This window comes from Ochlerotatus camptorhynchus, unplaced genomic scaffold (assembly GCF_037179485.1).
Source record: "Ochlerotatus camptorhynchus isolate MF236.1 unplaced genomic scaffold, CSIRO-AGI_Acam_v1.1 ptg000530l, whole genome shotgun sequence".
Classification (NCBI taxonomy): domain Eukaryota; kingdom Metazoa; phylum Arthropoda; class Insecta; order Diptera; family Culicidae; genus Ochlerotatus; species Ochlerotatus camptorhynchus.
In genome coordinates this window covers 3,260,979-3,276,302 of record NW_027041014.1, presented here as the reverse complement: position 1 = coordinate 3,276,302, position 15,324 = coordinate 3,260,979, and the positions used below count along the sequence as shown (strand labels likewise).

Genomic DNA, 15,324 nt, shown 5'->3' with positions numbered 1-15,324 from the left:
AAATTGTTGGCAAGCTGCTTCACGAAGTAAAGCCGAAGATGATACACGTGTATAAATGGGAATATTTTTGTTATGTCTTTTCTCGATTCATATCAAGCTATGTCCTCATCTGTATATATTGTAACAAAGCAGGCAAGCAATATATCATTATTCTTCTACCACTCCGATCGCGCTATGTTACAGAGCGAGTTTGTCAGGGTAGTCGTAGCAACCGTTTTTTTTCTGTATCGTTGGTTGCTTTATGTGTTTGGATTCGCTGATTATTACTGAAACGATGGAATGATTGGCTGATTGTACTTAATTAAAAAATATAAATAAATTATTAAAAACTGTCATCAGCTTTGCTCATTGACTTCCGATCGACGATAAAACGATAAACAGCTACTAAATTAAAATATACCTAATTACATTTTCGAGCCGCTAGGACTAGTAACATATAAACGATAGATGAAGTTCATTCTAAAAGAGCTTTTTATCTATGAGTAGATTGGAGATTTGACACAGGCTTTAAAAATTGTGTTAACTAGTATCAAGCCAACCATTTCAGCAGGAGAGCTTATTTCATCGGATTCCTCGAATTTGCTCAAAAATGTCATCCTTCCGATGGAAGCAAAAATATTGCTACTTAGACTTAAGACAGACATATGTAATTTTTTTTTTGTTATAATGCACTATCTCAAACTTCAACTGTTTCAAAATATAGTTAGTTTTAAGCATCGTGAAGTTTTTACCGGGATCTCGGGATTTCGAAAAATAAAATCCAGAATCCAGGGAAACAGGACCCTCTAGTGCTGAGTATCACCAAGTGCAACGCAAGAACTTCCAGTACCATCTTCAACAAGAACAGGGTACGACAGGAACAATATTCGGGACCTCCACCAATCCTCACAATTCCTCCTCAACGGCCAATGCACCTTAACAGTAAGCCAACAGCAAAGTGGACGACCCAAACTCAATGCGGTACAAACGCAACGATACGATACAAAACTCAACCAAAGGGATAATGTTACGCCAGGTTTCATCGGTTTCTGGGCATGAGACGGAATTGAACTAGACGTCTTTTTTTTTATCACTCATTTCCAATTCAAACCAGCTTCTAGTCTAGTCTAGTCTAGTCTACACATACACAGCCAGTACTTGAAAGAATCCTGGAAAATGATACATCTATCATTTTTCTTGTCATTATTAATGCCTGCTGCACATCAAGGATGTGAAACAAACAATAAAGCGGCCAGGCCTACTGTGTAGCGTTTAGTTAATTTTTGTGGAAGTGAATGTTTACCATGTCTACTTAATAAGTATAGACAGTGGTTAACATTGAATCCACAGGTAATCAAAGAGCGGGGACATACCCCGTACCAACCGCTCCGTATGCAGGATTTGAAAATAGGCTATATAAATCGTTGGGAGTGACAGAGCTAAGAAAGTTAATGTACACTCCTTGGTTGTCCGATCTCCTGGGATGGAACACAGGTATTTACCCCTTGTGTTCGAGCGTACAGTCCTCCCTCCGTACAAACGTGGACGGCACCGCCAACCCACTGCCATCCCTCAATCGATCCAGCCGACCTCAGTCGAAGAACAACAGAGAGCGGTGTGCGGACGTAACCTATACGGAGGGAATGCTGTATTCGCCTAGGTTATAGCGCCCTTGCTCGCTACCATTTTCTTCTAGCGGTTGGGACCTGAGCACTAACTCTTGTCCTAGCCCTATATGGCATATGGTTAAAGCGCCATTACTCGCTTTCTGAAAAGAGAAGAAGGGAAGGGAAGGAGAGGAAAAGGACTTGGGAAAAGGAAATGTGGAATTCCTTTCCTTATTAGTATTTGTATCGTCAACTTTTATGAAAACTATATAAATCATTTTTCCTTGGTCAGAGGTATTATTACGACATTTGAATAGGATTGTCTTATCATTTGTTATTCAAAATTTAATGTTATAATGATCAACATAGCTTTGGATTATCCAATATAAATCGGTAACACTGTCCTGCAACCGATGATTCGAAAACTAAAAGTTACGAAAAAGCACTGATGCCTTCATTAAGTTCCACTTTCACGCGACGTTCAATGGTTAAACAAGTAAACAAGTTATTAAAATGAAATCACGTTCCCGAAAGCAGTCTAAAATGTATCTTAAACCGGATCAAGCCTGCGCCCTATTTTTCTAAACATTCCGACGCGTTCCACCCAATATCTATCAATTACGTTTTTCTACAATAGTAGCCTGGGATAAATCCTAATTCGACCGACACGTGTTTGTTGAAAAATTATATTTTGCCTAATATCAGTAGTCAGCAGTCATTAGGAAACCTGTTACTATATTACCACATATGTATCCTTCTTTCATGAATTTGTTTTACGAACATGATCTAACACAACCTTTTTCTATGACAAAACTATATTCTGATAAAATTGGATCATTGCCTAGACCAACTATTGAAACTAAAGAACAAAACAATTGGCCACGTGTCTGGAATAATATTAACTTAAAGAACCTGAACTCAAATGAAAAATCTATTCTTTATTTACTTTATAATAGGAAAATTGATCACAGAGCTCATTTGTATCGCATAGGTATTGCTGACAACCCTAATTGCTTATCATGCGGATTCCTCGAAGATCTTGAGCATATATTTTGTAAACGTTGTTCGGTCAATCAGTCATGGAACTATTTTATTAGACATTTACTAAACATATTTAATCCTCGTTTAATGCGCTTCTTAACCTTTTCCAGTTTGATAGCTCCAACCTTAGAAGAGTTTAGCAGGGATGACAAAATTATGATTCTAAGAAAATTTGTTCAGTTTAGTCAATATATTTTGGAAACAGAACGACATATGATCTCCTTGCCTAGCTTCAAATTCTTCTTAGAAATAAATGCCTGTAATAAGTTTAGAATAGCTTAGCTTATAAGACATGTTTATATGTTAGGAAGACAGAATAAAGATTTTATGAAAAAAAAAACAGACTAATTTTGACACATTTGACTGATGCAATTTTTCATTCGTTCATTTATTTTATGTACTGTATGTATCTACAATCACACTCCTGTCTGGCAGTGGTATTATGTATAAAATCTACCTGTAACCATTTTTTTATGACTGCAAAAAGTTTGAACTCTGGAGTTCGAAGGTGATAGCTTTACCGTATACCCATTAGCCCATTTCAAGATCGCATGCTTCCGAAGATTTTGCTTACAATAAGCCCCGCTCCGGTACAGTATCGATGCTGATAATGTACTGAAACTTTCTATAAAACAGTAGCGCAAAATTTGATTGACGCGTATTTAATGATTTAAAAAAAATATTTACGATAGAATTACCACAAAAATTAAGGAACGAGCTCACCAAATAAGTATCCAGAAAAGAACGGCACGGCTTAACAGGGTTTAACCAATGGGAATCTTTTCTTTCCATGCTGATTTCACGGTCTAAATCACTAACACTGGCACAACACTGTTACTAAATACGTAAAAACTGAACTGGACTATACATTTGGAAATAATTCAAACGAAAATTCTTCCGGATGGCGTAGCGCCACCAGCCAAAACGCTGACAGAAGATTATCGCAAAAAATCCCGACAATAGAAAACAAACACGTTTAATCGCGGCCAAGGCACACTTCGATCCTCATTTCCAATTCAAATTCAAACCAGCTTCGACCAAAAACCCTAAATTTTATATCAACAAATCCGCTTAAGCACCAACACATCCAACGATGTGTTGCGGAAATGCGTGTCTAAGTTTGCCAAACTAGATCATTCAGGGCGGATCTAACAGTCACGACAAAACACAGGCAAGGTATTTTTTCAAAGTCAGTCAAAATTTAAATCAGATCAAATCATTAATTTGTATTTACGAGATTCAAAGGAATAGATTTAACCTGAAATTTGGTTCTTACGTACAGAGCGAAAGCTAAGTGTGGGCAATGCCCTCCAAAATTCAAATTGCGCATGCATATGCTTTTTCATATGGGGTTATAATTCAATATTTTGTGTTTTGCGTAAGGTTCTACAAAGGGTCATTATTTTGTTTAGGGATGGTCCATTAATTATGTCACGCAAATTTGGCCCATTTTCAACCTCCCCCCCTCCCTCCTCTGTCACATTTTTTGTATGGACCTTAATTTTTTTTGTATGGCTCGTCACAGTTTTCAAACTCCCCCCCCTTCCCCTTAAATGTGTGACATAATTAATGGACGACCCCTTACTTCTTCTTTTTGAAATATTCTTCGATCATCATTTTCTAAATGTATAGGTAAAATTCATTGGAAGTGCATGTCCCCACGCCAAAACTGCGTTGTTTCATAAATATCAACTGGTATGGTGAGGAAAACTTAACCATCTCTTTTCTTCCTTCATTTCAATACAACAGCAAATGTGATGTCACACTATCTAGTGGATAAGAATGTAGCAGACAAAACATTCACACTGCCAGACTGCGCTGTATGCAAGTTTGTTTACACCCCTGAGCGGGAAAGCGAACACCAGGCTACGTGCACTGCTGCCATCAACCCTGTTAGTGTTGAATTCAATCATCTGTGACTTTTTTAATTGGACCGGTAAAATGTCTAAAATGGTCATTTATGTTTTATTCAATCAGTTTTTGATATTTATCCACCATTAAATACATCCACTCATCTATGTTAATGAGGCAGACTTCGCAATTAATTGTTTTAATAAACTTAAAATCATTGCTAGAGGCAATACATCTGGCACCGCTGTTTCAATGATACTTTCACGATTGCTAGCAAAGCAATAAAGTAGAAATGGTTTTCTTTGTGATAAATTTTGTTCATCAAGAGTTTTGTGAAGCAGTCGTTTTGAGTTTTGTGTTTTCGATTGCGTTTAATTGTGCTATACTTCGAAGAACACAAGTAAGTAAACACAGTGAATGTGTTTTACCCAGGAAATTTTCGATCTAAAATCACGAAATACATGTTTTAAATTTTCTTATTCATAATAAATGACTGTAGTTGTAAACTAATAATGATGATTTTATGATATTTAAAAAAGAAGAAGAACACAAAATTACTTACCCTTTGTAAAACCTTAAAACTAAAGAGCTCTAACATTTTCTTTCGCGACGGCAACCCGGCTTACTTGCTGCTGATGGTGATGCTTGCTGAACCGGACTGACGTTGATGTTGATGAAGACGGACCGCACTATCCACACGGTTTGAGCGATCGGCTCACCAAGGGCGAACGATACCGGTAGGGCACCTGTGCGTTAATGAAGATGTTTGTAGATCGCCGAATAGACTGGAGTAATGACAGCAAGACCGACGGTGCTTCGTTATTGGCGAGTAGATGATGCTGGAGGAAAACCAATACTGCAATCGGCGATCGGCAACTCTTCACGGTCGTATGAGTCGAGCCTCTAGCAAGAAGTGTCACACTAGTTGGCGGGTAGTGCCAGCCAGGTTTCGTTATGGTATTCGAGCTTAAAACATTATTTCGAAGGACTCTCCTTAGAAACAGAATTACTTTAATTAACTTACCACACACTTCCTTAGTCTTCTTCTTCTTCTTTCCTTTATTTAACGTCGGTCTCTGTTCCGCAATCTAGTGCCAATCACCGACGGACATCGATTGCCATCGATTGACGGCAATCGAATGTGCAGGAAGACAGCTTCCACACCTGCGTAGGATATCGCACCCATTCAACACACATGGGCCGGGACCAACGACTTTACTTCCCTTCCGAAGGAAGACGTGACCAGAGATTTTTGAGCCTCAGAAAAATCCCACCGACCTCGGCTGGTATTGAACCCAGACCCATTGGGGTATTAGAAAGCAGTCAGGCTTACCACTACACCACCGGCGCCGGCCACTTCCTTAGTCGGTGGTTAGTGTCCTGCACTGCTTCACCGAAAAAACACTAAGGTGATGCTAGCCGTAGAAATTTAATGTTTGATGGTGATATCTGTCAAAATTAAATTAAATTGAATTTCAAATCACTTACAATTATTTAAACCAAACTCCCCTAATTGACAGTGCCTTAGCACTCACTGTACGGTTTATTAGTTTTAAATTATGCACTTTTAGGAACGTCTCAAAACTAACTTATGCGACTGTCTAACACGATTGCCAAAAAGCAGATGATCCACCCACGGGCTGAATTGTAATATATCAACTCTGAACTTACACGCGGTCCTTTCTGATTGGCCGCTTTTATCTGCTAATCCCGGTTATCAGAGAGTAATTTGCATGGTATGAGCAATGACATCTGAAATGATATATCAGTTGAACTGATGCACCTCTCAACAAAACGAACGCTTCGCGTGGTAAGTGGTTCTGCTCCGTGCTAGACTGGGTGGTGATGCTAGGATGTTAAGATAAACCGTAGCGCTTGCATCTGTCTTACCGTATATGCAGCGTATCTATGCTGTTAGTTGGCTGATAGCCAGCTGAAGAATTACAGCACTATGAGGATTTAGGAAGCCAATTGGCAAATCAAAGTTGGCACTCGTGGAGAATAGAAGAACTATGAGAGTAATGATGGTTTCAAAATTTTACACTATGAGGTATACTAGTGCTTTTATTTGGCAAATGCATAATTTTATTTAAATCTGGTAAATTCTACGTTAGTAGAAAACATAAGGACTACTCAATAGACACATAATAAAGAAATAATTTCTTTTCACATTTTTAGGTGTCTACATAGATTTCAGCTTTTCTACCACAGAGCAACCAGATTTAAATTAAATGCTCCATTTGCAAAATAAAATCCGTTAAAGATTGCACTCATATACCTTCCCTTGAAAATGTTGAATCCATCATCACTTTCATAGTTCTTCTATTCTCCACGAGAGCCAACTTTGATTTGCCAATTGGAGAAAGTAAATTTTAGATTATTGGCAAATTTAAGTTGACACTAGTGGAGAATAGAAGAACTATGAAAGTGATGATGGTTTCGAGGGGAAGGTATACGAGTGCAATCTTAAAAGGCTTTTAAAAATTGTTACCTGAGTTTTTTTGACAACATTTTTGGATTCAGCGCATGATTTGACATAAGGATCATAGGTCAAACATTGAAATTCATTTGCGTGTAATTTTCACAAATTTTGTGCTCATTTGGATGCGAATTCATACTGCACTGACCCTTTGAAGTTTATATGGGTACTACTATGGGAAAAGTGATGTTTTTTTAGCATCCTTCTAGCCTTCACCGTTATGATATACGGAAAAGTCTGCAATCTGTGCTAAAGTCAAATTTTATCAGCTACAACTTTGCTCAAGACAACATTTTAACTGTCAGGATAATTAGTTATTAATTGATTAAGAAGATGATGTTCTTCTGACACTGCTCAGCAGGCAACACAATCCTGTCTGTTTCGGCAATACCTTTACCTATTATCACCAGGGAGTAAATGAAGTCTTAGAGTGTAAATTTTTCAGCAGATCGATGCTCTGGAACATGATGCACCTTCATGTAAAAAATCAGTATCCTAGGGTTTCGTTTAGCTCCTGACGATAATAGGTATAAAGATGAGCCAAAGCCATAGTCTCTGTGCAGCTTGGTGGAGCACAATCGATGTTTTGAACCACCCTAACACATATATGGATGCTTGTTTATATCCTGTTTTACAACTCTGTATGAATTCATCGAATTGTAAGCCCAATGAACGGAACTTCGAACCGCACGGAATAACCCACGTTCGCGGTACATCTAAGCAAAAATTCACAATATTCGTCCCTTCAAAAGTGCGGTTTGCATTACTTATTCATAACCGTCTGAATACCTTCTGCCCGGTGGGAACTTGCATCCTCTTTCTCCCGTCCTACAGAAAGCAACCTCAAAAACTGTCACCTCGTCGAATGCGGCGAAAGCCAGTGAAACGGAACAGCATGCGGCTACTTACTCAGCAGGGAAACGCTGAGACGGTCTTCCACCCTCTGACAAGAAGTAAGCAGCTCGCAAAAAGGGTTCCTACACCAGTAAAATAAGCTCTTTCCAAATCGTCACCTACCTGCTGCTGGCAACGGAACCGTTTTCAGCTTGGATTAATTCAATTTTTCCTGACACGGGTTCCGGTACCAAAGGGGTTCCTACCCTATCAGTGGCGCGCGGGTGGCAGGATATTCAGACGACGTCGACGACGGTGGTGGCGCGGCAGGTGACATTGGAGAATGACAAAGTGAGAAAGGAAGTCCGGGAAAAAACAGCAGCCATGTGTTCGGTTGGAAGCGTATTTTTCACACTCTACCGGAGCGTTAACAAATTAACATCACGCAGATTTGATAAATGGTTCACCCTGAACGAACTGCGGGGTTGGTGAAGCTGGGACCTTCATTGCATTTTAATTTTCCCTAAAAGGTGAGTTGGTGGGATTCAACTTCGTTCCAGTTCTTTACCAGGAAGCCAAACTGTAGGGAGTGGATCAGCGTTGATTAACATTTTTGGTATGGATTTTCGGTGGATTTACTAGTTCGGCGAAAGTCTGAAAGCTTGTCAGTGCTTTTTTGCTTTCTTCTAGAAGCAGTTGGAGAAGTCAAAAGCATTATTACGCAACCTAGTTACATGTGAAGACATTAAATTTAATGCAATTTATCTGTGGGAGCATCACCATACCTCGTCGTGACACCCTCACATACTTACATACATGTCCCAAATACACACACAAACAGCACCTGTCAGTTTCAATTTGCTAACCCCAGCCCCTTTCTTTTTTTTCGATTTCATTCATTACAGGACTGTTGAGACTGCAGCAAATCTACCAGGGCCTCCGGCCGGGCAACGAGACGTTCCACGTGGAAACCGTAAAGCGGATAGCGAACGTCAGCGATGCCATCGAGTTCCTGCGGACGATCGAGGAGCTGAACCGGTGGTCCCGGAAGCACATCGTTCTCGACTGCAGCACCGAGCTGGCCAAGGACATCGTCGTGAGCCACGTGCGTGACATTACGCTCGGCAAGCGCACCTATCACTACCTGCTGAGTGGATTGGTAAGTAGTGAAGATGGGATACACCTTCGGAATTGAATTATCGGGCTTCCAGTGCATTTCGAAGAACGGGATTGACTAACTTTATTCATTATGCGCTAGAAGATGGGATTGGAGTGCATTTCTGGTTTCGAAGCAATTTATTCAAATTGATTGAACGCAGGGACAGGGAATTGAAATCTTCATCGGTTCGAATGCAAATGAGCTAATTTTTTTTTCTTGATTTGTTTTCCGTGCTGAGCACCAATGCTACCGACGCCAGGAAGGCAGCTCCCACACCTGTACCCTACCTATCGACCCATTAACTCATGAACCGGGGACCATTTATAATTCCAAAAATCGATATCCGACGCCATTTTTGAATCCTAGACATCCATCAGGTTCAGACAGTGTCATTTAACCTACAACATTATCGGTGTATTAATGGGTATTCGCCACTTTTCATGAACCCGACGGCCGCCATCTATGATTTCAAAATGACTTCAGATATCGATTTTTGGCCTCTAGACGTCACCTCGATTTAAAAAATACCCATATTGATGGGTATTAGACAGTATTTACCACTTTTGCTGAAACTGTAAGACGCCATCATGGGTTTCAAAATAGCGTCAGATGTTGATATTTGGCCTCTACACGCTAACTTGAAAGCACCCATTAGTGAGTACAAATTCATCAATTTTATAGAAAAATTGCATAACTCATTTAATGAGTAAATCCGGCTTTACTCATTATTGAGTATTCAAGGAATACTTCAAAACATGGGTACTCTTGACCCTTCATGTTTATTCTATACATGAGTAGAAAGTACCCATTTTATTGAAAATGTTGCTTCATGGGGAAACCTGTCATAGGAGATATAACCAAGAAATACATTGTGAAAAAAAAAACAAACTAAAAGGATTGAAACTCTTTGTATACAATATATCTAATTATCATCGACGATTGCAATTACATTTTCTTGTTGAATTTAAGACTAAATGGGCGGAAGACCTCTCGATATCGATTTTCGGCATCTAGACGACACCCCGATTTAAAAATACCCTATTGATGGGTATTTGACTGTATTTCCTACTTTTTCTGAAACCGAAAGCCATCATCATGGATTGCAAAATGACGTCGGATATCGATTTTGGACCTCCAAACATCACCCCGATTGAAAAAAAAAAATAACCATATTGAGGGTTATTGATCAGATTTTCCCACTTTTTCTTATTCGTGATTTTACAAAACTCTACCGGTAAAGGCCTTATTGAAGATCCATGGTCACACTAGCCCTCCCGAGCATTTTTCGATGCCCCCGGGGATATGTCCAATTCTCGATAAGAACCAAAACATGTCGTGCGACTTATGAAACTTCATGGTTTTTCATAACTGCGCTGTTAATGGCCATTTTGTGAAACCATCATTAATCATACCGGAGAAATGTTCCGGGGCCCTCGAGGAAGGGGACAATTCTCAACTAGGAATAAATCTCGTCGTGCGACATATCAAACTTCATGATTTTGCAAAACTCAACCGGTAATGATTTTGACAGTCCATATGGTCACACTAGCCCTACTGGACATGTTTTGGTGACCCCGGAAATGTTTCAATGCACCCGGCAACTTGACAACCACTTAACCAAATTGAACTTACTGTTAATTGGGTCAGGTATGGAGTAATTGACATAGCATGCATGCAACATTAATAGCGGTAAGATGACAACAAATAAATGATGTGATGTGATGTGAATGGAACCCACCATCAGTGCAAGGATAAGCAATGTCTGCAGATACTTTACCGGTTGATGGGTTGTTGCAGCAGGGTTAATCAGCTTCATTGAAGACCTTTGGAAGACAAAACGACCAAATGGCAATCTGCAATCACGTGACAACGGACTGGCAAATCCACGAACTGTCGTCCTTGTAATAAATGTTATATAAGCTATCTTGCAATGAGCAGTCATACATCTAGTATTCACTGGAAATCCTATGTATGAATGCTCATTGCAAGACAGCCTATATTACATGATATAAGCCATAGTCTGTCCAGGGTATTAGGCTGCCCCCAACCCAGTATATAAAATAATGTTTTAACATATATGATTTACAATAATGTTCCACCACATGCTCAAAAATGTGCAGACTATCCCTTTGGCGTTCAATGATGATTTCAAAGACACAATAAATTTAAGCGAATCATGTAAATTTAGTTTAAATAGATAAAATCAGATACGATCTCACCAAGTTAGTCCAAATGAATCCACAGGAAGCATCCGTGCTATTGTTGCATTGTAGTTCCAATCAAAGACGGTTCGCTTGATGGGGATCAACATAAACTAGTCCCGTCCAATGTAGAACCAGTTTGAAGTGTCCTAATGTAGTGATCCTCCGGCTTGGGATAAAAGATAATAGGCTGTTGTCGATTGCTGGATCCGAGTGAAGGTAGCCAAGTATCAGGTCCAGCAACTTGCAATTTCTTGACGCGAATACGACGAACAATGGAATATCTTGGTTCCAATAAAGGTTCCTCTTCATTTTCGGAACTGTATGTCAGTGGCAAATCACATTTAGTACAGCAGCATGACGTACAGCCAGTATCCCTTGAAGATGGGATGCAGTTCTCGCAGGGCTTCTTCTGTATAGATGGTTTGATCCCTTTTGAAACGGATAATCGCGTTCTTGGCCATCTTCGAAAATGTTAACCCGGATTAATAACCAAATAAGCATAAAAAACTCCGAGAAAAATAAATTAAGGTCATGTTCGTCCACACGCGCAGCCTACTCTGGTAAGATGACAACAAATAAATGTCCTCAAAAGCAGAAGCATTGAGTTCTTGTCGCAAGATTTCACCAATACAACACGTTGCTAGTGTAGCCGTGTAAAATCGATTTGTTTATTATTTTCAACCACGAAATCAGCTGTCAAATTGTTCGACTTGACAGTGGTTTGTTTTTTTATTTTCAACCAGTAAAACGCTTGTATTAGTGAAACTGCTCACTAATACTAACGGTGGTAGAGAACTCTATAGCATGACTAGGTGAAACCCGGGTGGGAACATAGGTGTCTCCCCTCTTTTTGCGAGCGAGGGAGAAGGGAGGGATTTGTTAGTAGTCTCTTCGTTATTGATAACAACAGCCCCTGCTCAAAAGCAGTAGGGTAGGTGTTCCAGTAATTGTGGTGTACCTATAGTTGCGGTATGGAGGTTGTGCCGGAATAGTGAGGGGGACCCGGATAAGATTATTTTTCATCGGTAGCTCTCCTAAAATAAAGCATATTTGCATACTTCAAACAAAAAATATGCCCGAAAGTGACGGAAAACAATCAATTTTCCTTAAGATTTTCACTCCTTTGCACCTATAGTTGGGGTAGTGTTCCTATAATAGTGGAACCCATTAGAAACCAACGCATAACACTATTATAGGAACCAAAGTTAGCAACTACCACAACTACTGGAACAGTTTTCCTATTGATAGAGGACGAGTTTTCTAAAATTGTATGCAATTTTATTACAATGTAATATTTTTCTATCAAAATAGAGGTTGAAAGCTATAGATTGACGTATAACAATTTTGTGTGCATCGTATAATAGTTTTTTAATTAATAAATTGGCTTAGTTCCTCCACTAGTGGCTCACCCACCCTAGGTATTATTTTTTTTTTTAAGAATTAACGCGACAAATTTGCGTAAATCACACTTTACATTGTTATGACCTAGAATACTATCTCTACTTAACGTTCAGCGGGGCGAAATAAACCAAGCATAAGCGTAAACGAACAGGAGGAGCTGTCAAACTCAATAATGTAGGTACTGCACGCAAAAGCAAACCTCTATTTTTGCCGTCCTCTTTTCTCCTTTCGCAATGAAAATGAAAGAGATAGAAACGAATGGAGACCAAAATTAATCCGGCATAACTATCAATATTTGTGGGTGAGAAAAGGAGATGGGGAAATTTAGGTTAGGTTTCGCGACTTCATTCGAGTTGTTTGCCGATGGACTACGTTTCAGTCCTGTATGCCAAATGTGTTCAGTTGCCATTTTTTGTCATGGATAGTGACAGATGGATAGTTCTGAATAAAAGAGCATCCGCATAGATATTGATACGGTTCTTGTTGGAAATTTCCAATTTCTCCGAAAGCCTCAGAACATTTCTGGGAGTACTGGAACAAGCTTGGGAGGGCAAATGTGACCGTGGGTCTTAAATAAGCTTAAATGACTCGCTCGACGAGTTTTAATTCTAGTTACCGTATGCGTGATAATGTTTGCACCATTGAGCAATGTCAAATTTTTTCGAGTTTATTATTTATTCAAAGGGGGGATGTTTCTCAGAGTTTTAAACTATGTTAATCATCAATCGAGTTTCCACTTGCTGCAATTATGGCCTTCACACGCTTCCGGAATGCATGGAAGGTTCTTATATTGTAGTCTGGATCCATTTCTCTCCAGGTACGGGTCAATGTTTGTCTGAGGCTTGCTGTACTCGGGTGGCCTTTAGAACAGGCCTTGGCCTTCATTACGCGCCATATTGAGTAATCCAGCGGATTAAGACTGGATGGCGGCCACATATCCTTTGCCCAGAACGGAAGATGTTCCTGCAACCACTTCTGAGTGCGGTTCGAGGTGTGGTACGGAGCCCTATCTTGTTGAAATACAAAATTTGGCTTCGGACCGTACTGTTCTTTGATCCACGGAAGAACATACTGACTTAAAATCCCGATGTAGACCTCCGTGTTGACCTTGTCGTCTTCTGGAATGAACACCGGGTTAATTTTTTGCCATCGGAAGCCACCAATCTAAACACCAATACACGACCTTGTCCTCGTCGGCCACGTCTTTTACCGGAATAAGAACTAATATAAAGGTCAGTTCTGGAATTTGATACGGGATCGACGGTAAACATGCTCTCGTCGGTGAACAGGATTACCGGATTTTTTCGCTTAAGGAAGTTCAAGATTTTTTTTGCATTGTTCGACTCGTAGCTCCCGGATGCGGATGGTAATCAGGTGAGCTTTTTCCGTGCCCTCGACTTCGCCCCGCAATCTTCCTTTACGACCTTTCGTGCCGTAAAGTCACTGATCCCGTGTTCCTTTGCCATTTTCCTTATTGAACGCACTGGATTCACCCGAATCTTCCTTTTGATAGCAGCGATAACCCTCGGAACCCGAGCTGACCTCGGACGACCTGTGGCCACCTTCGCGGATAGTTGTCCTTTCTTTTCTCGGTCTAAAACCCTTTTGACGGTCAACCGGGACACTCCCACGGGGATTGAAATGTCTTTTTGCGACATTTGCGCGTGGGAAAAATCACGAATACGCTGCCACTTCGTCATGGTGCAACTGTCAAACTAAGTGAATCATTTTCTTTTATACATAGCCTACTACGGTATGAGCTATAGGTTACATGCATGCAAAGAAAACCAAGGCATTGTATGCACAGGTGAAACGGGAACCTTATTTGTACGATGGTGCAAACATTATCACGCATACGGTAAGATTTAACCACTTCCCCGGGGGTATAAGAACATGCTCGGTAGGGCCAATGTGACCGTGGATCTTTAATAAGGCGATTACCAGCTGAGTATTGTAAAATCATGAAGTTAGATGTGTCGCACGACGAGTTTCTGGTTGAGAATTGGCAAAAACATCGAGGACACCAGAACTCTTCCGGGTTGGCCGAGAATTTTCCACTTCATCAGGGGCACCGGAACATTTCTGAGGGCTCCAGAGCATGCTCGGGAGAATCAATGTGACCGTGGACTGTCAATACGGCCATTACCGGTCTAGGCCGATAGCTCTGCCGACATGAAATTGGGGTTTTACCAACCTTCATGGCTCCATAGGGATGACGCATTCATAATCAGGCTTCTCCTCTGCAGTTTGAGTGTGGTCTCCTAATTACCCCGTTGGATAGGGTTCCGGGGCCTTTCTTGTTTATTTCACAAAGAAAACGCGTCGTACGGTTAAGTAAACATTACGCGAAACACATTTATTAACGATTAGACTAACACTTATTTACTACTACTTAACTCTAGTCATAAGTGTAAAAAACTACGTATTGTTCCCCGATTGAACCGTTTTCACCGGTGAATCAATAGCCACTAGCTACATCTCCCCGCGACGATCAGGATGAGCTAACGTGCGAAGAATTTGAGGTTCGCAAGTTTCATCCTGCTCCAATGATCGATCCCTCAGCTACGATATCGATAAGAAATAACGGCCGATTATCCTCTCCAGCTAGTCGATCGTAAGTCACCACCACATAGCCTATGTGTGTTTGGTAGATGTTGCTGAAATGACCACGCCGTAAACAAAGCGCTCCAGAATATCTGTTCTGGATATAGTGCAGTTGTAGCCAACGACACAAGGAATAGTGGACTGTATACAGAGATGATGACCATT

General features: G+C 40.3%; 1 protein-coding gene across 2 annotated transcripts in view; it reads left to right on the top strand.

Moving 5' to 3' along the window:
• Positions 1 to 15,324, top strand: part of GluRIB (Glutamate receptor IB) — a 502,734-nt gene that overhangs the window by 403,202 nt on the left and 84,208 nt on the right. For both annotated transcript variants that reach the window (XM_065236157.1, XM_065236156.1), the window contains exon 4: positions 8,697 to 8,950. In XM_065236157.1, coding sequence (XP_065092229.1) covers positions 8,697 to 8,950 — 254 coding nt within the window. The remainder of the gene's footprint in view (positions 1 to 8,696; positions 8,951 to 15,324) is intronic.